The sequence below is a fragment of the Protopterus annectens genome, chromosome 12.part0 (genome assembly GCF_019279795.1).
Source record: "Protopterus annectens isolate FY-2018-M chromosome 12.part0, PAN1.0, whole genome shotgun sequence".
NCBI lineage: Eukaryota > Metazoa > Chordata > Ceratodontiformes > Protopteridae > Protopterus > Protopterus annectens.
This window is the reverse complement of record NC_056746.1, coordinates 455,026,494-455,050,180: the sequence shown is the minus strand read 5'-3', so window position 1 is coordinate 455,050,180 and position 23,687 is coordinate 455,026,494. Positions and strand designations below refer to the sequence as shown.

At 39.8% G+C, this 23,687-nt stretch overlaps 1 protein-coding gene across 1 annotated transcript in view; it reads left to right on the top strand.

Moving 5' to 3' along the window:
• Positions 1-23,687, top strand: part of IQCE (IQ motif containing E) — a 2,620,731-nt gene that overhangs the window by 1,376,408 nt on the left and 1,220,636 nt on the right. The window contains exon 15 of the mRNA XM_044089561.1: positions 4,457-4,561. Within this exon, the coding sequence (XP_043945496.1) occupies positions 4,457-4,561 (105 nt within the window). The remainder of the gene's footprint in view (positions 1-4,456; positions 4,562-23,687) is intronic.

Sequence of the window (23,687 nt, the reverse complement as noted above, 5' to 3'; positions counted from 1 at the left end):
TACTTTAGCAATCCTTTCCTTGAGAGCACTGAACTATCTTGTCCACATTACCCATTTCCAAAGAGAATTCACAGAGGAGATAAGCAATTTTTTTTTTTCAGTTAATTTGCTAGTGGATATCCAGAAGAATGTGGAATCCCAACTATCTACCTTAAATCCCTCTGTAATGTTTCCAACAGAGCTGATGAAACAGCTAAGGTAACAGGTACCGGCATAGCTGTATGCCATTATGCCTGGATGCAGTTTTGTGATTTTGCAAAAGGCTTTAAGATGTCCTTTATTAATGCCCCCTTTGATGGTTCCACTTTGGACCAAAGGTCAAGGAAACACAGGACGTGAGCAGGATGGTAAGACCCTGTCTGCCATTGGAATCTATTTCTGTACTCCTCAAAGAACCTTCTCCAAGAAACAGCTAGGAGGAAAGAAGATGTATTTCAGAAAATCTCAGGGTTTTAACCAAGATGCTTCCTCAGACAACCCCCCTCTGGGGGAAATTAGGGGGTAATTTTAATGGATGTCACCCTAGGAATAGAGGCTGCCCTCAAAACCAAGGATGTTGCAGTCCCTTCTCAGAGAAATCCTTTCAGTGCTCCCGAAGGGTTGCCCACTTGCCACACTCTAGAGGCATTTGGGTGCATTTATCCTTATATCTTCAAACCTGTCAGGCCATCACTTCAGACTCTTGGGTGTTGAGGAGAATAACCAGAGGATGCACAATTCTATTTCTCTTCCAACCTCATACGAAAACAAGGATTCACTTTGTGCCACCCCATCAAGTGCAACCTGCAACAGCAGAGGTGAAAGGCTGTTGAAAAAGGGCCATCCATCAGGTCCTACCAGACCAGGTAGGATCTGGAGTCTACTCTAGGTTCTATTTAGTTCCCAAAAAAGACAGGAGCCCTAAGACAGATTCTGGACCTAAGTCATCTAAATCAATTTGCGAAGTAGACAAAATTCTGGATGGTCATGGTTCAGTCCATTTTACCTCTAATCAGGAAGTGCAATTGGGTGTGTTCAATAGATCTCCAAGATGCCTCCTATCATGTAAAGATAAACAGGCACTCCAGGATATTCTTCCATTTCAGGTGGAAACCAATCATTTTCAATTCAGAGCTCTGCCTTTCAGACTTGTGATAGCTCCCAGGGTGTTTACCAAATGCAAAGCAGTAGTGTTAGCCTACCTCAGACTGTAAGAGTTCCAGATATTCCAGTTGAATGACTGGCTCCTAACCACTCTGACCAGGTATCTATTGATCCAGCCAAGGGACCTTTTACTCCAGTTGCTTTACAGCTTAGGGGCTACCGTAAATCTGAAAAAGAGCTAATTGATCCCAACTCAATCCATAGAGTTTATTGGATGCCAGTTGGCTACAACTAAAATAACCACCTTGCCACAGTACAGGATTCTCTTCATTCGACAAGCAGCAAACCAGGTGCTATTCCACCCATCAGCCCCAGCAGGACTAATACTGAAACTTCCAGGGCTTATGGCTTCTGCGATCCCCTTGACCTCTCTGTTGAGATTTCACATGGGAGTCCTTAGGTTTACCCTATCAGTTCAGTGGTCACAACTTTACCATTGCCTCAGCACCTCAGTCAGACTTAAACCCATGTGCAGAGCTCACATTGCATGGTGGACCTCATCCACAGAGTTGTTAGTGGGATGCCCTTTCTGTCCCCCTCATCCTATTGCTGTAGTTACCACGGACACTTCTCTTTTAGTGGGGGGGGGTGAGCATTATAAGGGCAAGGCTGTTCAGGGTACTTGTATACTATTAGAGACCAACCTTCACATCAGTGTCCTGGAAATCAGAGCAGTTGTGTTGGTGTTGCAGGCATTTCAAGACTCTCTTCTGGTGGGTTTGATTTCAATACATACAGACCACATGTAGTCTGGTACATCAGCAAGCAGGAAGGAACCAGATCATACCCTTTATGTCGAGAAGCCACGAGTATATGGCAGTTGTCAATGTCTTCCTTTCACTTTCTGTAAGCAACACATATACTGGAGACTTCCAACATACTAGTGTACGGGTTAAGCAGGTGCATTCTTTTGCCTCAGAAATGGTCCCTCAATCTGTCTTTGGTGAATGACTTCTTTCACCACTGGGGCCAACCTTGCTGCAACCTGTTTGTGTCCTACTTAAACAATAAGTGCAGTAGTTACTTTGCCCTAATCCTTCCTCAGAGTCAGTCACCAATGGACACTCTGATTCACAGTTGGCCCCCCCGGTCTCCTTTATGCCTTTCCTCTTGTGCTGTTGATCATGAAATTCATTCAGAAATCCAAAAGGCTCAAGGCGAATGTAGGTCGCATTGCCCCATATTGGCCTCAACAAGTCTGGCTTCTGTACATTTGATCTCACCTCATACTTCCACCCTGGACACTGCTATACCATCCAAATCTCATATCCCATACTTCTGGGCATCCTTCGCAAGACCTGGAAACCTTGAAATTAGCCACTTGGTTACACCAATCTTAACTATGCCACATTTTCAGATAACATAGTTCATATCTTTACAGCTTCACAGAAGTCTAGCAGCAGGAGAGTATACCAAATGAACTGGAAACAATTTTCCTTTTGGGCTACAGGAAAGGGTTTAGATCACTTTTCTTCACCCCTTCCTTCCATTTTAGAGCTCTTGTCAGAATTGTTCCAAACAGGTTCTAGCTTATGCACAATCTAACTTGCAGCCATTTCTAATTTTCACTTAGGCCACAATGAGACTCTCTTAGCCTGTTTAAAGGTTTCTAAGACTTTTCTTAAAGGGACCCAGTTCCTCCATGGAATATTACAGTGAAGGGCCTTAAGTTCTTAACATGGAATACAATCTTTTTGGTAGCAGTTACTTCTGTGAAGAGAATTTCAGACTTACAGGCTCTCTCATTCAAACCAGCATATCTGTTTTTTTTTTCATAAAGACTGGGTCTTTCTAAAACCAAACCCACCCTTTATTCCATAGATGACTTCTGAATCCAACTTACATCAGTTTGTTAATCTACCAGTTTTCTTTCCAAAGTTGCATTTAGCTTGATGTTCATTGACAACTGAGGTTCTGCCTACATAGAACTAAAGACTTCACAAAATTGGACCAATTATTCATTGCATTTCCCAAGGTGAAACTGGGACATGGTATCTCTAAGGTCACTCTCTCAAGATTGCTCTCAAACTGTATTACATTTGTTTATGGCAACTTGGGTTTATCATTAACCAAACAACTGACAGATGATATGGCAAGGGCAGTGGCAACTTCCACTTTTTTCAACATCACTTCCCAGTCGATGAGATTTGTTTTGCTGCTACCTGGTCTACCATACATACTTTTGTGTCTCAATATAAACTGTATGTATGATCCAAGTCTCATACCTGATTTGACTTTGCTGTTCTCAGAACATCCTTCCTTAATACCACCCAGACATTTTTGTAGCTGAAGCTCTGTCCCATCTGTTGAATCAGATGAAAATGGACAACATCTGATATGAAAGCTATGTACTCACCGTATCAATAGATCCATGTTGTCCTATTTTCCTCTGGTTTAACATCTCCCACCCTTCCCCCTCCCAAATTGTAACTTGCTGTACCTTGAAGAATGGGTGGTACTCCAGGAGAGTCTTGCTTCTGAAAACCTCAACAGGTTTGTTCCCTGTACCCTTCACATTGGATCCATCCCTTCCTTGTTTTGTTGTAAGGAACATGATCTTTAGTGTTCTCAGTACTTCAAATATATATTATCATGTAAGGCACATTCGATCTGAGGTATTTTAAGGGTTGAAGGAGAATTCTAGGTAGTGGAGGAGTGAATCCAAACGTTGAAATGTACTGAGGCAGGATCCAAGCTACATCTGAGTCCCATCAGAGGAACCAGCTTTCATTTTTGCATCAATATGCATTTTCTGAACAAGAAGAAGCATGAAACTATGTCATTGCTGACTGTAATCCTCAGTGATTTACCAGAAAATCAAAGATATTATGAGGGATATGTGACAAAATTAGGGACAGTTGATTTGTGTATATGTACATTATGCTATTCCATCATCAGACACACACACACACACACACACACACACACACACACACACACACGCAATGTGGAGGACTTGACGGTTCACTTGCTCTGCGTGTCTTTGTAGTCTGAGAAGAAACCAGAGCACCAGTGCAAAAACAGCAGAGACTCGGGGAGGACATGCAAATTCTGCAAAGAAGCTATGCAGACAGCACCATAACTGGAAAACCAAGCTGTTTGAGGCAGCAGTCCTAACAAATCGCTGAGCCACTGTGCTGTCCTAGATCTTTACTTACGTGTTTTTATTTAATACTTCCTTTTGTATGCTTACAGACTTTGCAAAACTGGGACCACAGCTAGTTGCAAAAAAACAAACTGTTTTTACTGTTTCACATATTAAGAAGTTCTTCTATCACTTTTAAACATTTAATTTTCATTTATTTGCATTTAGCATGGAAATAAAAGTGCTACAACAGAAAATCAATGAGCTAAAAGAAGAAAACCAGCAGCTCAGAACAGCAGCAGCTGAGAACTCTGGGACTTCATTAAAAGAGCAGTAAGAACATTTTTAAGATCACATTTGTCGAAAGCAGCACATTTGCTTTTTAATGTATTACTTAAAAGTGGATCATGATCTGCTGACATAATTTTTTTTCCCTGAGAATTTGCATGTCATTTTTCTAGAGCATTGTTGCTATAATAGTATAAGTTCACAGGTTTGCAACAAGCCTAAGCCATCATAAGCTTTGATAGTCTTGATTACCATTGTCTCATTTTGAAATTTACATGTACCCATGTATTCTTCAAAGCTTTTTTTAAACATATTAGAGACTTGGGCCATTTCAAGGTGAAGGGCGTTTATTCCAAAGAGGGAAATAAGTTATAAATCTTTTTTTTTCTTTTGCTTATGGATCTCTTGAATGTGTCCATGTCATATGCAGTTTACCCATCCTGTGGCTCATTGGGTCATTCCAGAGTGTCTCAAAGAGGAGATGGTTTGTCTTCAATGAGGACAGTCACAGTAACATTAAATCATAAAAATATATTTTCATTCTCAACTAGAAATTTTTTTATATGTGCTTCTGTGCCGACCCCTCTTAAACTCAGGGCAGTAACTAAAGAGCCTCATTCCTCATCACTGTCTCCAGTAAGGGAGCGTCACTGAAAGCAGGGATAGAAATTTACCCTAAGACTATACCAGGAACATTCTCCAAACCTGACACTGGACTATATGCTTCACTCCAGATTCCCAAATGAGCCGTTGCACTAACCACTGCAGAGCACTGTGTCCTAGATCTAGGTATTTGACACACTCACTCTTAAATATTTGATATTCACACATGCAAACACTCTTGGGAAAGACTTGCACAGATTTACCTGCTATGGCCTCTTTCCCATATTATATGTTGACTGTTGACACAGTCAAATACCATAAAATCCTTCAAAAGGGGTGTTCAATTATTTGGGGTAAAATAAATATTTATATAAGTGGTAGCATATATCCAAGCAGTAAGGCTTTTTGGAGTGGCCCTGGTGTTATTACAATAATTGTAAACACTCTCAGGTTACTAAAAGTACTTTCTAAATAACCAGCCGCAATAAACGGTAGTAAAACATTTAATAATAAATAAAATGATTTAAAACATGTATACACTGAATAACAAATTCTAATAAACCACAGAGTTTTACACACAGAAATTATGAAAATAACACTGTAGGATAGGTTTCAACTGATTGTAGAAAAACTCTAACTATTTAACTATAATTCTCTAACCATCTAAAGATTAACTGTCCTTGTCTAATCTAATTAACTCAGCAAGGCAAGATGATGCTCTTACTTCTGCTAGGCAAGATAAGAATTTATGTCCACTCTTCAGGCTGTTGTCTAGTCCTCACTGACTGGAATAACAACTATTATTACTGCTGAACAGCTCTGGAAAACAAACTGAGTGGTAACTACTGATCTGGAAAAGAACAACTGACTACTGAACAACAAATGAATGACTACAACAACAACAACTGAACTCTGACTCAGAACCTGCTTTTATAGCAGAATTTTTAAAAAGTCACAGAAAGCTGTTATGAAAATTCTACTCTGTCATATCAGACTTTAAAAAGTAAACAAAGCAGCTGCTGTGGAGATAATATTTCTTTCAGCTCTGGCACACAGTGACATCACATCTAGGTCAGCTGAATGGCATAACCTACATTAAGAATTCTTTTTTAAAATGTGTACATTTGGGCAGCCAGAAGAACATTGTTTGATTCAAACTTTTTACATAAATCAAAATAATCAAAAAACATAAACTTATTTACAAAATTATCACTAGTCATGCTGGCATATATAACACATGGTAATTTATAATTATTTAAAAGTATTTACAAAACTTCAGCCAGTCATGCTAGCACAGATAAGAATATTTAATATCCTTACAGCTTCAACCCCCAGGAAGACCATAGGTGGTCTCATGCCAGCATTTCTTCAAACCTGGATGGACGTGGCTCTCATGTAAAGTCAGCATTGGTAGGAGCTTTCTTTTGATTTTCTTGTGATGAGTGCCTCACATCCTACTTTAATGCTGCAGTAGATTTATCTTTGTAGTGCCTCATGCTAATCAGCTTTGTTTTCTCAGCAAAGATCTTCATGCTGAGCACTGTTAACGTTTTCTGTTACAGTTATGATAAAGTCTATTTTTTATTTTCCACCATAAAAAAATCTTCCTCTTTTCCTTAATTTTCTGAATTTTTTTTTTTTTTTTTGAGATGTGTTCCAGGAAGTCTAGACAGAGACTAGAAGCAAAATTACAGATCTGAAGTAGGTACTTCATTTGTCAGCAACCTTTGGGTCTTGGATCCGAACTCGGATCCGAGCCGGCAACTTATTTCATAGCTTAGAGATCCGAGATTTTAGCTCCTCCCCTTACCCATAATCCCCTGCCAACCCTGACTGACCTCAGATCTAGTTTGCCACTCTTGAGTACGCTTCTAGATTCCTGAGCTCCTGGCGTGTGGTAGATAAGTGACAACTTTTTTGTTGCAAAACTCTATATTTTTCACATTTTATTTATAGTTAAGTGTTTGCGTGTGGTTAGGGCCATCCTCCAATCTACAACTCCACTGGCGGGATTGGTCCTGAGGGCTCTAGGCTCCATGGCGGCAGCAATCACTCTTTTGCCATTGGCTCATCTGAACATGAGGGTACTGCAATGGACCCTTCAAGTTCAATGGTCGTTTCAATGTTACCCCCTGAACCATCCTATTTCCATCTGCAAGGCGTGCAGGACGGCTCTCGTATGGTGGCTCCAATCCCCGGATCTCCATACGGGATGTCCTTTCTCCATGCCTCCTCCCATTGCCACAGTGACCATGGATGCCTCTCGCCTCGGGTGGGGGGGCATTGCACAGGCAAGACGGTCCAAGGCACGTGGAACGACACAGAGACCTCCTTGCATATCAATGTCCTGGAGATGAGGGCGGTGCTATTGGCATTGCAAGCACTACAGAACCTTCTTCCAGTAGGGACTATTGCGATACAGACGGACAACATGTCAGTGGTCTGGTACATGAACAAACAGGGGGGAACCAGGTCCTATCCTCTTTGACGAGAGGCCATGAGAGTGTGGGAATGGGCGATTTCTACCAACCACTTTCTTGTTGCAATGCACATTCCTGGACGGTCCAACATACTGGCGGATAGAATCAGCCGCACCATCCTTTCCCCCTATGAGTGGTCTTTCAATCCCCAGGTAGCCAAGCGGATTTTTGCCGTGTGGGGGCAACCCTGTTGTGATCTCTTCGCCTCTCCCTCGAATACGAAATGCAACAGCTACTTCGCTCTAATTCGCCCCATCGGGGAATCCCCGAGAGACGCTCTGGTGCATGCTTGGCTCCCCGGTCTACGTTATGCCTACCCTCCTCTGCCCTTGATGCTGATACTCATACAGAAAGCCAGTCAGTTGGGGAGCAGGATGATCCTCATTGCCCCATTCTGGCCTCGTCAAACGTGGTTCCCTTACCTGTGGTCTCATCTGGTATATCTGCCTTGGATTTTAGATCCCTTCCCGGATCTAATATCTCATCCCCTAGACCTCCCGATCCCAAATTTGGACAACCTCAAGCTGACAGTGTGGCTGCTCCAGTTCCACTCCTAGTCAGGACTCCCGGAATCTCTTCACCGGTTAAAGCCATTCTCGTAGCAGCACATAAACCTTCCACTAGGAAAGTCTATCGTAGTAAGTGGAAACGCTTCTCCATCTGGGCGGAGAATAATAACTTAGATCCCTTCACACCCCCGTTACCGTCTGTGTTGGAGTTCCTTACAGGTCTGTTCCATCAGGGGGCTAGCCGCTCTACGGTCAAGGTTCAACTAGCAGCTATTCTTATTACCATGTGAGGCATGAATTGGGCCCCTTGATTACAGCGAAATTGTGTAAGACCTTTCTCAAGGGTACTTTCTTGCTCAGACCTCCTGTCAGGGAAATTGTACCCCCTTGGGATTTGGCTCTAGTTTTACAGGCCTTGACAGCTCCCCCTTTTGAACCGGCTGCCTCGGTCATTCTTAAGTACCTGTCATGGAAAATGGCGTTCCTAGTCGCTATTACTTAGGCGAAAAGAGTTTCCGAGCTTCAGGCCCTTTGTGTGAAACCCCCGTACTTGGCCTTTCATCAGGATAGAGTGTACCTCAGGACCAATCCTTTTTTTCTTCCCAAGGTGGCTTCAGAGGCCAATATCAATCAGTCCATTAACCTACCAGTTTTCTTCCCTAAGTATCAGAACAAGGGAGACTACAAACTCCATTCCTTAGATGCGCTTCTACATTCACAGGACTGCTGGTCACAGGCAATCTGACCAGTTGTTCATTTCCTTTTCCAAATTTAACCTAGGTAAATCTGTCTCTAAGATCACTTTATCACGATGGATCTCACAGTGTATTCTCTTGGCCTATGACACTTCTGGGAGACCTGCACCTTAGGGAATTCGTGCGCACTCTACTCGTTCTGTATCTACCTCTGCGGCCTTTAGATCTAGAGTTCCACTGGATGATATTTGTTCTGCGGGCACTTGGGCCTCATCTCATACCTTTATCAACCATTATAAGCTGGACATTATCTCCAGAGGGAGAGCGTCCTTTGGCTCTGCAGTGCAGTGCTCCGGAACATCCTTCCATGATGGCCACCCAAGATTCAGGTAGCTGGGGACTCTGTCCCAAAGGTTGCTGACAAATGAAGTACCTACTTCAGATTAAGAAGTTATGTACTCACCATAACGTTCCATCTGAGTAGGTGACTTCATTTGTCTGCAACCATCCCCCCTCCTTCCCCCTGGCCTTCAGAAATTTGTTGTTCCTGTATGTCCTTCTATGGTATCCTTCGGGATGTATTAGCCTTCGGCTTTTTTGTATACTGGCAAACTTGATCTGAGGTCAGTCAGGGTTGGCAGGGGATTATGGGTAAGGGGAGGAGCTAGGAGCTCGGATCTCTAAGCTATGAAATAAGTTGCCGGCTCAGATCCGAGTTCGGATCCAAGACCCAAAGGTTGCAGACAAATGAAGTCACCTACTCAAGTGGAACGTTATGGTGAGTACATAACTTCTTATTATGGAATAAATACTTAAGTAACAAGGACTAAATTATGAGAGTGAGGGAGTTTAATGGGGTTTTGGTTAAGCTGTATGAGCTGCTAACAGAGAAAGATCTGTACAAGTCCTGATGTACATAAGACAAGAGCTAGGTACACTGGAAATGACACTGAAAGAGAAAAGATGGAAACTGGGCTTACATATAAAAAAAAATCTAAGCATTACTACTATATTATTTATTTATTTATTTATTTCAGTTTGATAACCGGGGAGGTCCACTGGGCTCAGGAGCCCATTTTTAGTGGAGGCCCAGGGAGAAAAGCTCCACATTACATAGTAAACATTAAAATACAACAGATAAAATTAAGATTCAAAACACAGATACATTAAGATACAACAGATAATATTAAGGTTTATGGATACAGGTAAATTGTAATACAGAGACAGTATGAGGTACAGTGGTTACATAGCATGTGAGTCATATATTGACATGGTTGGTTAAAAGGTTACATAGAATCTGAGTCTTGTTATGGCAGAATGGTAGAACAAGCATAAATGTTAGGGAGGGGGAAAAAGGGAAAAGCAAACTATTTACAATATTTACATTATATACACAGGACAACAGTAAAGAATAAGTAAAATCCATGGAGCAAAGTTGTTGGAAATAGGAGTAGTATGGGAAATACAATTAGTGTGGAGAGAGTAGAAGGCTAGATGGGGAAAGTGCAATTGCACTTCCAATTAGGGAACAAGTAGGAATGGAGTTGGGTTTTGAAGTTGTCAGGGTTTTCTGCATTCGTAATGAAGGAGGGAGAGAATTCCATTTTTTGGCTAAGGAAAAGGACAGGAGGTGCTGTCCGGCAGGTCATTTTGGTGTGTGGACAGTGATTAGGTTTAGGTGAGCAGATCTAAGTGGCCTTTTAGGCGTGTATGGTTGTAGGATTTTGATAGTGCAGGACATTTAGAGGGGTTAAATAATAGCCTATGGGCAATAGTAAGTTGGAGGTGGTCTAGAAGGTTGGGAAGCTCTAGCCAGTTTAGTGAGTGGAGGGCAGAGCAATGGTGGGAGGAGTGTTTGGCTTTGATGGCGAATTTTGAAATTTTATTATAACAACTTTCCATTTTGGAGGAGATGGAGGCAGATAAGTTAGTTAGTACAGGGGCACCATACATTAGTGAGGGAAGAAGATAGGTAGTGGCGAGGGTTTGTCTAGTAGAAGGAGTGAGATAGTGGATGTTTCTGTATAGCAGGCCAAGTTTTTGATGTGTTTTCTTGATGTTTAGTTGAATATGAGTGTCAAATTTGAGGTTTTCATCTATAGTGACCCCAAGTAGTTTGGCATAGGGAACAATTTCTATGGTTGAATTGTTATGGCTTCTAATATGGAAAGAGTTTTTATCAAGAGGAAAGGATTTTGAGGGGGGAGTAGTAGTTTAGCTTTGTTAGCATTTAGAGATAGGTGGTTTTGGAGCATCCAGTTCTCAGTGGTGGAGAAAGCAGTTTGAGTGTATGATAGAAGTTCTGGGAGGTTGATGGCACAGTAGATTAAAGTGGAGTCGTCAGCGTATTGTGCGATTTTAATATTTGGGATGGCAAAGTGGAAATCATTGATGCAAATGTTAAATAGCATAGGGCCAAGAATGGAACCTTGGGAAACTCCAGTGGGGGTAGGAAGGAAGTTTGAGGTGCGTCAATGACTGTGTCATCTTAAATAGACAAGTTGGGCTGTTTGTGTACTGTTTATATTCCAGTTTATTTTCAATAAGTATTAATAAACATTCAATTTTTTACAAAACTAAATAAATGACATACAGGAGAAATTGGATAAAGTGATACAGAATGGTAAAGAGGGATCAGTGAATGAGGCTGCAAGATACCCAAAGAAATATAAACCCACCCCTTTCAGTTCATATTCTAAGGAGAGTACTTCATTTCAAATAACTCACCAAAACAGGAATATGAAGTCTTTTTCTAAAGCATCAAAATTCTCTGTCAAAAGCATCAGTGCTGCTTAAAGAAAACAAACACATTATCTTTAACTGTTAAAGTAGCTGTTTGAGCTCTGAGCCAGGACTTTCCCCCTGCATGCTACCTCCATGAAATTCTGCTTCTAGCCTGTGTAGCTATAGTAACTGTTGTTGGAACTGTTTTAATAGCTAAGGCTGATGTGACATAGGGATCCAACATTTGTTGTAACAGCTAAAGCAGTAGAAAGGCTAAAAAAAGCTAGTTTAATAGTAGGCGTTGGAAAAATATATATATCGTACTTGGGGCTCCAGCAGCTGTTATTACAGTTCAAAATCTGACTTAGGATTCCAAAAGATGACTTAACTGGAAAAAAAATCTCTGTTCCATGTCTTCGCTGTTTAGTGCCTTCGATCTTTAAAGCTCGATCAAAGTGCATTCGCTCTTTTGACCGTTCAAACTTCTGATATAGACGCCAGAACTACACATCCTCAGCTCAAATACATTTACTAAGTCTATATAAACCATAGTAATAAAAGAAAACAAAACAATAATCCCAACTGAGGGACAAATTAAACATACTTTACAGTACAAAAGTCACTTAAACATTAAAATGTAAGTACATTGCCTAGTCAGGAGCAGTAAGATACATCCAAAAAGGTTGTTGGTGGTATCATCTTAAGGGTATGAAAGTTGGCTTAGACATACATTTACAGAGGAAAATAAACACACGTGAAGGCAATCAATCTGGTTAAAAATGGAAGAGGTGAACAACCCTCGCTTCCTCCTTGATTATAAAGCACATGGTCATGTGACCTCTCTTGACCTCTCCACACCAACAACGTCAGTGTAAGAGCACACATACGATCATTCACTCTCTTTATTATTATCAGCCAATACCCCCCTTGCTTTTACGCTGTACACAAAATACATTTTAAGAACATATTCTTGGATAACTTTTCCTTCGCATTCCAAATATGTAATACATGAACTTTTCAATCTTCGATTTTGTAGCAGGTTTAGTAAAAACATCTGCAACCATGTCCATTGTCAGGCAATATTCAATGCTTGTTTTGTCATCATTAAGTGCTGACCTGACAAAATGATACTTAATGTCAACATGTTTACATCTCTGTCAGCTTACTGGATTCTTCGACAAAGCGATTGCTCCTTTATTGTCCTCAAATATTGTTACTGGCACATACTTGCACTTCTCATCCATTCCACTCAACAGCTGCACAAGGTACAAACTCTCCTGTGTTGTTGCTGCTAATGCCATGTACTCTGCCTCACATGTAGATAAAGCTACCATTTGTTGCTTCTTTGATTTCCACAAAATAATAGGCCTGTCTCTATTGTGGCTAAAGCAATAACCTGTTGTACTACATCTATCGTTTTGATCTGTTGCCCAATCTGCATCGCTGTATACTATAAACTGAAGTTTCCCTTCACTTTTCTTGTAACACAGCACTCTGTCCAATGTACCTTTCAAGTATCTTAACACGTTTGGCTAGTGTTAAATGAGATTCACTCGGTTGTGACAAATATTGTGAAAGTTTACTTACAACCCAGCTAAGATCAGGTCTCGTGCTTGTCATAATATATATCAAACTCCCCACAAGCTCACAATATTTTCTTGGATCTGTAAAATCACTGTCACACTCAAAGTTTGTTTTTTGTTTGGAAGGAGTACTTCTTACTTTACAATTAGACATACCAAATTTCTCAGGAATTTTCGTAATGTACCTCTTTTGGTTCATCTTTACTTCACCTCTATTCTGGGTAAAATCAGTGCCTAGAAAATGTCTTAGCTTTCCCAGATCTTTCATTTTAAATTTAGCCTTGAGCATTTCCTTTACATCGTTTAGTGATTCATTGTCACTAGCTACTATAATGAGATCGTCAACCCATATAATTAGAACTGTTTTCTTATTTTCAGCTTGTCTAGTGTATACACAATGGTCTGCGGGGTTTTGGATAAAACTTTTTTCACAAAGATAATCATGCAAAATTTTGTTCCAGTTACACCCTGATAGTTTCAATCCGTATAATGACTTATTCAGTTTACAAACCAATTTTTCATTGTTATTTGATTTCTTTTAGAAACCTTCAGGTTGCTCCATATACACCTCACAGTCTATAGGAGCATGTAAATAAGCCGTTTGTACATCCATCTGGCGCAATTCTAAATCATACAGCGCTGCCATCTGCATTATGCTTTGTACAGCTGTCATACTCGCAGTTGGTGCAAATGTTTCGTTATAATCTATACCAGCGACTTGACTGTAGCCTTTAGCTACATATCTAGCTTTGTAAGTCTCTGTATTATCTGCATTGTCTTTTACCATGAAAACCAACCTACCCCCCACTGCATTTTTATCTTCCGCCATTGTGGTGAGTGTAAATGTGTTGTTTTCCTTTAAAGACTTAAGTTCCTCCTTCATAGATTTGACCCACTTTTCCGAGTTAGATGAAAGCAGGGCTTCTTTAAAGCTCTGCGGCATGTTGCATATTAATCGGTAACAATAGTCAGCATTAACTGTCACATAATCGTCGTTTTCAACTTTACACTCATCGTCTTTCAAGTATGCAGGTGGTTTTCTCTCTCTTTTAGAGTAGTGTGTATCCTAGCTTTCCTCTTCTTGCCATACTGTTGTGTCTTGACTGTCAGCTTTTGATTCTGACTTAACATGCACACTTCTTCTGGTATTAAGATCTTCATCTATCTCTTCTGGGTCTGTCTGAATCTGGCATTCAGCTACATTCTTAGTAAAGAACTTGACTAAGCTGTGTCTAAGGACCCTTCCTGTGTCAGGATAATAAACCAGATATGATGGGCTGTTTTTATCATATCCGACAAAGATCCCCTTATCACATCTTGGGTCTTACTTCTTTTTATCTTGTCTGTATGCATAACACACTGATCCAAATTCTGTCATCCTTGAAAGATCAGGTTTCTTCCCTGTTAGCATAAAGAATGGGGTCTGCCCCACTTGCTTGTTATAACATCTGTTACGAATAAAAGCCGCAGTCATTACTGCAGATGTCCACAACTCTTTAGGTAAATCACTCTTTATCAACATACACCTTGCCATTTCGAACAGTATTCTCCAATTTCTCTCTGCCATCCCATTCTGATGGGGTGAGTAAGGTGCAGATGTTTCATGTCTTATAACATTTTTACTCAGTAGTGACTGAAAGTCGCTCAACATGAACTCAGTGCCATTATCTGATCTGATAAACTTTACCTTCCCATAAGGAGCTGAATCTGCAATAAAGTTTTCAGTCGCCTTGATTGTGTCACTCTTGGCTTTCAGAAAGTAGACAAATGGTACACCCGAGTAATCATCAGTAAATGCTGAAGTGTACTTAAAGCCATCATTTGCTATTGGCTCAGTTGGGCCTGCCCAATCAGTATGGACTAGTTCAAACACAACTTTTGCTCTTGCATCTAGTTCTCTGTTTCTGCTCTGTACAAATTTCCCTTGCATACAGGTTTCACAACCTAGGTTAGGTCTCTCAACTTTATCTTTAATTTTCATTCCTTTTACCACTTTTTCTAACTTTGATGCATCTTCGAAATTACAGTGACCAAGCATTTTACGCCATGCTTGAATGTCATAACAGCTCTGAGATGCATCATAATGTATCTCACTATTGTTTTCTTCATCATATGTGTCTAAATAATAGAGTCTATCACACTCAATTATGTCAAACTTGGTGCCATTTTTGTAGATGAGTTGGTCCTGGCCTTGTTTAAAGTTGATCAAGGCCCCTTTGGATGTTGCTGCCTTAACAAAAAAATGCTTTGTAGATACGTCGGGATATACAGTGCCCGAGTCATCATCAACTTTACTTTGTGCCCCTCTATGTCTAGCAACCATACCTCTGCATTACCTCTCTTTTGTGCGGCCCCACAGGTTCTCGTTCCTTCAGCTAATTTCACAATGTGTTCCTCTGGTTGGAAAGTTGCATCAAAGCATTTAAACTTTTTCAGGTCATTAATTATGTGTGACGTGGCGCCAGTGTCCACTATTAATCTTGTCTATTTTAACTCACAAATTTGATGCTCGTTTATTCTGAAGACAAATGTGTGATCATCCACCTCAGTTGCTTGTTTCACATTGTCTTTCTTCTTTCCTCTAAAGTTACTGTCCCTGTGGCTAGAGTTTTTACACAAACTACACCACTGTCTCTGGCCTTTATATTCTCTCCGGCATTCTTGTGCCGTATGTCCCTTTTAGCCACAGCCATAGCATATAATCTTTGCTTTTACTCTTTCCCCAAGGCCACTTACTTTCATCACATTATCATTACTTATGTTGGCATTAAATTTCTCAGTATGTTCATAACTTCTCAACCTTGTTTTGAACTCACCAAAGCCCAACTTATCATCATCTTGTATGATGTGTACTGCAAATGGCTTAAAAGTTTCAGGCAACCCTTTCAGGATCATCGCAATTAGTAATCCATCACTGAGCTTCTCCCCAGCATTTCTAAGTGTCGTAATGGCCGTCTCAGCCCTAATAATGTAGTCTGTGACACTTTCACTGATGGCCTTCTGGAGGCTTGTTAATTTGGTGTATAAGCTAATTACCCTTGGCTTCCCTTTCCCAGCATAATGGTCTCTCAGGGTTTGAAGCGCTTCTCTACCATCGTCTGTGGCCTCTTTCATGACGAGGGACAAAATTTTGTCGCCTAAGAACTGTATTAGTTCTGCATATGCCTCCTCATTTTTCTCAGCATCGTCGTCGCCTTCCTCCTCGTTCTTGTTGTCTTCTGCATCTTGCTGCACATTTCGCAAAATGGCGTCTTTCAGCCCTAGCAAATGCACGTGCCCCAGAAACTTCATCTCCCACAACTCATAATTCTTCTCATCTCCATCGAAACATAGCCTGTGCCATCGGCTTCCTACTTCCCTCCTGGGCCCATAACCTGTTGGCAGTATCATCTTAAGGTTAAGAAAGTCGGATTAGATATACATTTATAGAGGAAAATAAACACACATGAAGGCAATCAATCTGGTTAAAAATGGAAGAGGGGAACAACCCTCGCTTCCTCCTTTATTATAAAGCACATGGTCATGTGACCTCTCTTGACCTCTGCACACCAACGACGTCAGTGTAAGTGCACACATGCGGTCATTCACTCTCTTTATTATTATCAGCCAACAAAGGCAAATAAATAACCTCCTGAAGAAAGGGAACAGAAACTAATAGTGCAGGAAGAGACATGAGGTGAATAACATGAAGTAAAAATAGTCACTATAGCAAAAGAAAGCAGTCATTATAACTTGGAGTCAAAGTAGATACAAATATAGTAGAAGGATTCTGCCAGACATTGCTTAATCTAAGAGGTAATCTGAAAATACAGTATATATTAGCATAAATACAAATGCATATTAAAGTTGAAGTAAATTATTCATAAAGAATTACCATATGAACCTAATTAGACAAATGCAAAAATTATACCATCAGTTAAAGCTGCTTAAGAAAAAAATGTGTGGGTCCGGTGAGGATTACTGTTTACATAATGTTCTTTTTCTGTTCTTGGGACTTGCTACTAAAATGATTACCCTTGTAAATGTTTTAGGATACAATGAGGATATTATTGCCTAAATCAGCTTAAAATGATATGGAATATTATTCCTTTCCTGTGTGTCTTTCATTTCTTGCAGATGCCACTAAAACAGTTATCCTTGTGAATAATTTTGAGGCCGTGTTACTTGAAAAGCAGTATATGTGTTTATGGAGCACTGTGTCTGCTCAACAGGTCTTATTCACCTCCAGAACTATTGCGTAGTATTAGCACCTCCTTATAAATGGGACTGTGCAAAACCTCATACAGTTTGACAGAGAGTCTCTTTAATGACTGCCCCAGACCTTTTGGATCAGAATTCTACATAGTTTAAAGTTATATCTCCACACAGTTATCAGTTTATTAAAATGGGCAAAGAGACTATTTTACATTAAACTGTACTACAAAATTCATAATTACTGTACAAACAATACTATATGAAAAAATCAAACTGCAAAAAAAAAAAAATACAGATACCCATTTTTTCAATAAGGCTTTTGGGGTGTGTATGGTACAGACATTATCACACCCACAGGGATTGTAAGGTAGATGCCCTTTGATCTGCTTCACGCACACCCCCTCATGCTTTATTGCATAAATATACATAACACACACACATACACATAGCTACATAAACGCGCACACATATACATATATGTGAAAGTGTTTGACAATAAACCAATGCAACACTGATGTAAATAACCACAGCTGCTAAATCATGAAAAGACACTTTTCTGCATCATGGTACTGTTAGGGAAAGTGTGTTTTGTAAGGTAATGTGTGGGTTTGAGGTTGGGGCAAGTGTAGGGATAGATTTAAGGTTAGTACTATCTTACTGATATGTGCTAACTTTATCCCTAACCCTTCCCCTGTCCCTAACACCAAGCTTACATCTTACCTTCCAAAACACCCTTTCCATAAAATATGCCACTAAATAAGACACTCACACATATTGCATACATACAGTACACAAGTGTTACACATCTGTCTCTTTCCCTAGCTCTTTCTCTAACCCCAGCTCACAAACACTTGCACATGCACACACATACAATCACATTCTGAATGCCAAAACAGTTGGTATAACCCAATGGTTCAGCATTCTGCCTACTCACACTTCTGATATTGTGCACTTCCAAGCTAGCCTGTAAGTAGATTGCTTATAAGTACACACTCATGCACACAGACACAAGCTTTTACATGTATACATATACATAAAACAAATACATCAGGAGGTGTGCTTTTTTGGTTCATAAATAGTCTTTTAAGTCACATGTCATTTACCAGCTGCTCTTGTGATGCTATAAATATTTGTAGCAGAGAACATTACAGAGCATTACCAGAAAATGTGCTCCCAGGAGCTGATATTTGCATCTCCAGTATGTAAATATTTGGAGTTTATAAATAGAACCTAGGTTGCTAGGGTTATTGAAGAACTTATGGACGCATATTTTTTTTTATCATTTTATAAATGGTCATCTAACTTGTATCCACACTTAATCTGTACAGCTTGGCAGTGACTAACTGCCTTTTGTTTAATGGCCATGTGCTCAAAGTGAATGAGGAATGCTTTAAGTATTTGACTAATAAAACATTTAAAACTAATACCTGCTTATCTAGATGCAGTTAGTATTATTTTTTATTAAATTAATGTATACCCACTCCACCCACCTTTACTGCTGATGATTAGACCTTATTTCTTAAAATGACTGATTTATACCTTCCAGTTATGGGCTATGAAATCATGCAGTCTTGAAGGATCTGTTCTTTCTCTCCAAGGAGAGGTAGTATTTTGGCATATACTGGTGAAGTCCCCACCCCCCCAGAGAATAAGAATTGGGAGGGAATACATCATATGTGTAGTCAAGAAGGGGATTTTTTGCTTTGTTTAGCTTTTCTATGTAACTTTAACCTAATTAGAACCAGATAGCCATTTTTATGTTCATCAACATTTGAAGTTTCTGGGTTATAAAAATGTGAAGAAAGACTTAACAGTTTTGTTTGGTGTTATTAAGTCACAAATTCAAGCGGTTGTGATGAAATTATAAATGTTTTAGGCCTTTAACTTTCTAAACTTTGAAAGCACTCTTTACTAATGGTTTGTAGTGTATTGTGATCTTGTAGGTGCCAGTTGACTAAGTATCCTGTGTGAGTGTTTTCAATTGCTTTTGGGTTTCTCTATATTTATGTTGACTTTTTTTACTTAGTTGACTAGTTGTTTGGTAATGTGACTCTCTGAGCAGACACTGCTTGTCAAAGGAAAAATATACTTTAAAAATGTTCAAAACACGGTAGGTTCAGGTTAAGGCACTTTACTCTTGCAGCAAGGAGACAAAAACGTGCTAATACAGAGTTTGTCTAACTAGAAACAGGGAATACTTTCATTTTTATACACTTTCTAATAAGACATTGCCTACCAAGCTGACATAACAAATCACAAGTCTTTTCATCATCATTTATTAACAATTAGTCTCATGAATTTCTGCTGATTTATCAATTTTTGTGAGAAACTTCCTAAGGAAAACAACGTGGCCTTGGTTACCACCGGTTAGATACATGCAATGTTACCATTCAAGATACTATGGTTAATTCAAGCACAAAGCTAGCATTTCATTTCTCTAATAATCCTTTGTCTACATTATCTCTAAGCTACTGCAGCTGTACATGTTCTCATACTTCGAACAGAGCTGATTGTTTAGAATCATTACATTTACAGGATATAGCATTGTTCATTCATTCTCTCCTGACCTAGCAGATAAGCACCTGCTTCTCAAGTACATTTCCAAAAGGCATAAACATGAATATTGCTGTGCTAGCAATTACTAGGTCAGAGGGCATCTTGCAAGTTTCAGAAAGCACACTGCAGTGTCAAAAAGCATCTTTTCAGTCTCATATGAAACTCAATTTATATATATAAAACAGTGCATATAAAATAGAATGAAAAACGTGTTAACTCATTTAGCTTCTAATTAGCATTAAGCATACACACATTAATACATATTTTTCTGACATTTCCCCCCTGTTAATACTTTTTAATTCTATTTTCAAAAAGAATAAACAGTTTGCTTCTTTTCCTAACCTCTTCCATTCAGGATTTGCAGTTAAGAAAATCATTCAGTTTAAACGTTTATGAAAGTGTTTCACATTCTAGCAGCTCTTCAAATTCAGTACTCTGGTACATAGTCTCAGAAACTGATATGTCTATAAATTCTTTGATTAATTTCTTCATGCAGGGGATTCTACAACAAACACAAACTCCTATCAGGAGTAATCCCACACCAATGGCAATCAAGATGTTCATAAATATGGAACCCCACCCCCCCAAACAAATTCTGGAAAAAGTCCGTCAGAGGGTTTGGGCCTGGTTTGGTCATGGCCGACACTTGCTGAATCACCTCAAGGTGGTCATTAATTTCATGCTGATGATCTGGTATAAACACACAGCATTCTTTTTTGATTAAAGCACACGTTCCACCCCTCGCCACAAGAGTGAAGTCAAGAGCCATTCGGTTCTGGAGCACTACAGTTCTCATAGCATCTAGTTCATCAGTTATCAATTCAAGAGCAGAGAAAGTTGCATTACTCATCACTTCGAGAAGTTTAAACAATTTTCGCAGCTCCCAAATCGATTTAACTGTGCCATATGCAGGTAATATGCCTGCCCACGATATAACAGCATCACTCAAGTCCATGTGCGTAAGTTTGGTACCCACAGTATGATGGTTTTTCCAGCCCGCCTTGATCTGTCCCATTGGATTTTCAGGCTTTTTAAAAGTTTTCTTGGTCACATCTCAGGTATTTTGAATATTTCCCTGAGGCAAGACTGCAGTGTGTCGTATGGCCGGGACCAGGTACCCCAAAAAACAACTGCCGGACCAATTCTCAGGTAACCATTTGTATGCTTTTTTACCACACACAAAATAACAATCCTCTACTTTAGTAGTTACTTTGTTAAGAAATGACTGCCCTGCATGAAACATTTTCCTATCTATTACAGATAACTGTTTAAAAAGTACAGGATTATGTTGCACGTGATCAAGAGTCTTATGCATGGATTTAAGAAATGAGTCATAATCTGAACTACAAGTTCCACCCAGATTGTTTGCTTTGGTATAACATTTATATTGTACAGTCACATTACACTTGCTCCAACCCACTTGTATTGTGTCATTCTTGTAAAAACATACAATTCCCTTTTGTGTCACAGGCAAATACAGTGCTACCTTATCATATGCATTAATAGATACTGTGTCAAAAACCAGATTTTCCAGGTCTCATTGACCCCTAGGGGGATAGCAGTCATTAATAACCCCCCGTATGCTGTTGGTATGGCTGTGCAGATCCAGCAGTTCGAAACATTAAAAGTCTCAGCATACACACATGTAATTGCCTGATAAGTGTTAAAGTTCAGGTGCCAGTCTATGTTTGGTTCATCACGTTTAATCAGTTCAACTTTTGTGGCAGGAAAAAGGAAAGGCCACAACAAAAAGAACAACGTTATTAGCATAGCTATCAAAATAATCATGCAAGTTTTCTGAGGTTGTTCAGTGTCTCTATTCACTCTATACCTGGTCATTTTGTTCTCGTTGTACAACAGTAACAAGGTTTTTTGTCCAGTTCAAAGTTCTTAACCAGTTTACAGTGTGTCAAACGAATCCAGGATGCTCGCTCAACAATCTTGACTGCAGTGGGTGTCGACAGTAGTACCTGGTACGGCCCTTCCCACTTCGGAGAACTCCAATTTTTTTCTCTTCACTATCTTCACCCAGACCCAGGTGCCTGGGGCTACTGCTGCTTCCGATTTCATTTGCTCTTTATCTGAAACAGAATTTAACTGCAAAAGTTTGTTATTCAAAAATCGTCTCATATACCCTGCAAGTGAACTGTCAGCCTCCTGCTCTGCAGACATGAGAGGTTTCCATTGAGGTGTATAATATGCCCTCCCAAACAAAACTTTAAAAGGAGTCAATCCTTTTACATTTGGAACTGTTCTCATGCTTAACAGTGCCAGAGGTAAACAGTGCACCCAGTTCTTTTGTGTCTCACTAATCAATTTCCTAAGTTTACTCTTCAACACCCCATTATGCCTCTCTACTAATCCTGCAGATTGGGGGTGGTATGCACAGTGGTTTTTCAACGATATCCCGAAATAGCGACTAAGTTGTTGTATTGTTTGGTTTACAAAATGTGTGCCATTGTCACTATAAATCTTTTCCGGTATGCCAAATCTAGGTATAATTTCTTTAACAAGGACTTTTGCAACAGTAGCTGCATCTGGATTTTTAGTTGGAAAAGCTTCCACCCATTTGGAAAACATATCAATAATGACAAGGCAGTACTTCTTATTTTCACATTTGTTCAGTTCTATAAAATCCATACAAATAGTATGAAACAGATACGGTGGTGTAGGGAAACTCCCTTGCTTAGGTTTCAATGCCCCTTGTGCATGATGCTTGTTACAAACATGGCATGCTGCACAAACATTTTTTGTGTAATTAGTAAATCCGTACGTCGTAAACACTCGATTCACTAACTGTACCATCCCCCCTGTTCAGACATGGCTCTGCCCATGGCTCAACAAAGCTGCATATCTAAACAAGTTAGATGGTAAAATTGGTTTCTTTTCTTTGGAGATGTACAGTCCCTTCTCAAGGATTGCTCCTCGTTTTATCCATTTTTGTTTTTCTACATTTGTAGTGTCTGCATTGTTTTTAACATTTCTAAATCTAAAATCTCAGAAGCTTGTAATTCTTCGCTCAAAAGAAAAACTTCTGAAGCTGAAGCCGCCTGTTTTGCAGCTGTATCAGCCCTCGCATTACCTTTTGAAATTCTATCCTGTTCCTTGTTATGAGCTACGCATTTGCAAATAGCTACTTTCTGAGGTAACTGAATAGAGTCTAATAAATCTAAAATAAATTGTGCATGGTTAATTGGTTTACCAGTAGATGTTATCATTCCTCTATTTTTCCACTGTTGCGCAAAAACATGTACAGTAGAAAAAGCATACTGACTGTCAGTAAAAATATTCACTTTCTTGCCTTTTGCTAAGGCACATGCCCTCGTTAAGGCAGTCAATTCTGCTGCTTGTGCAGATAAGTTGTGTGGTAAAGACTTCACTTCTAAAATCTCGGTATCAGAAACTACTGCATACCCCACTAGGTTCTGTCCTGTAGGACCCCTCCTGCATGAGCCGTCCACATAGTATGTCACCTCGGCATCATCCAAGGGAACATCTGTAAGATCTTTTCTAGGTAGTGTATTTTGCTCAATCTCCTGCAGGCAGCAGTGTGGTTTGCCATCTGCAGGGGTTGGGAGCAAGGTTGACGGATTCAAAGTTGTGCATCGTTCAATTGTCATATGAGGTTGGCTCAACAGTATAGTCATACAGGAAAGATGTCTAGCAGGAGAAAGATATGCTACTTTTTCTTGCAGTAAAATAATCGCAACTGCATGAGGCACTCTCAATGTGAGAGGGTGGAACAATACTACTGAGGCTGAAGCCTGCAGTGCCATTGCAGCTGCAACTACTGCTTGTTCATAGGTTCATAGGTTCATACTAGGCTA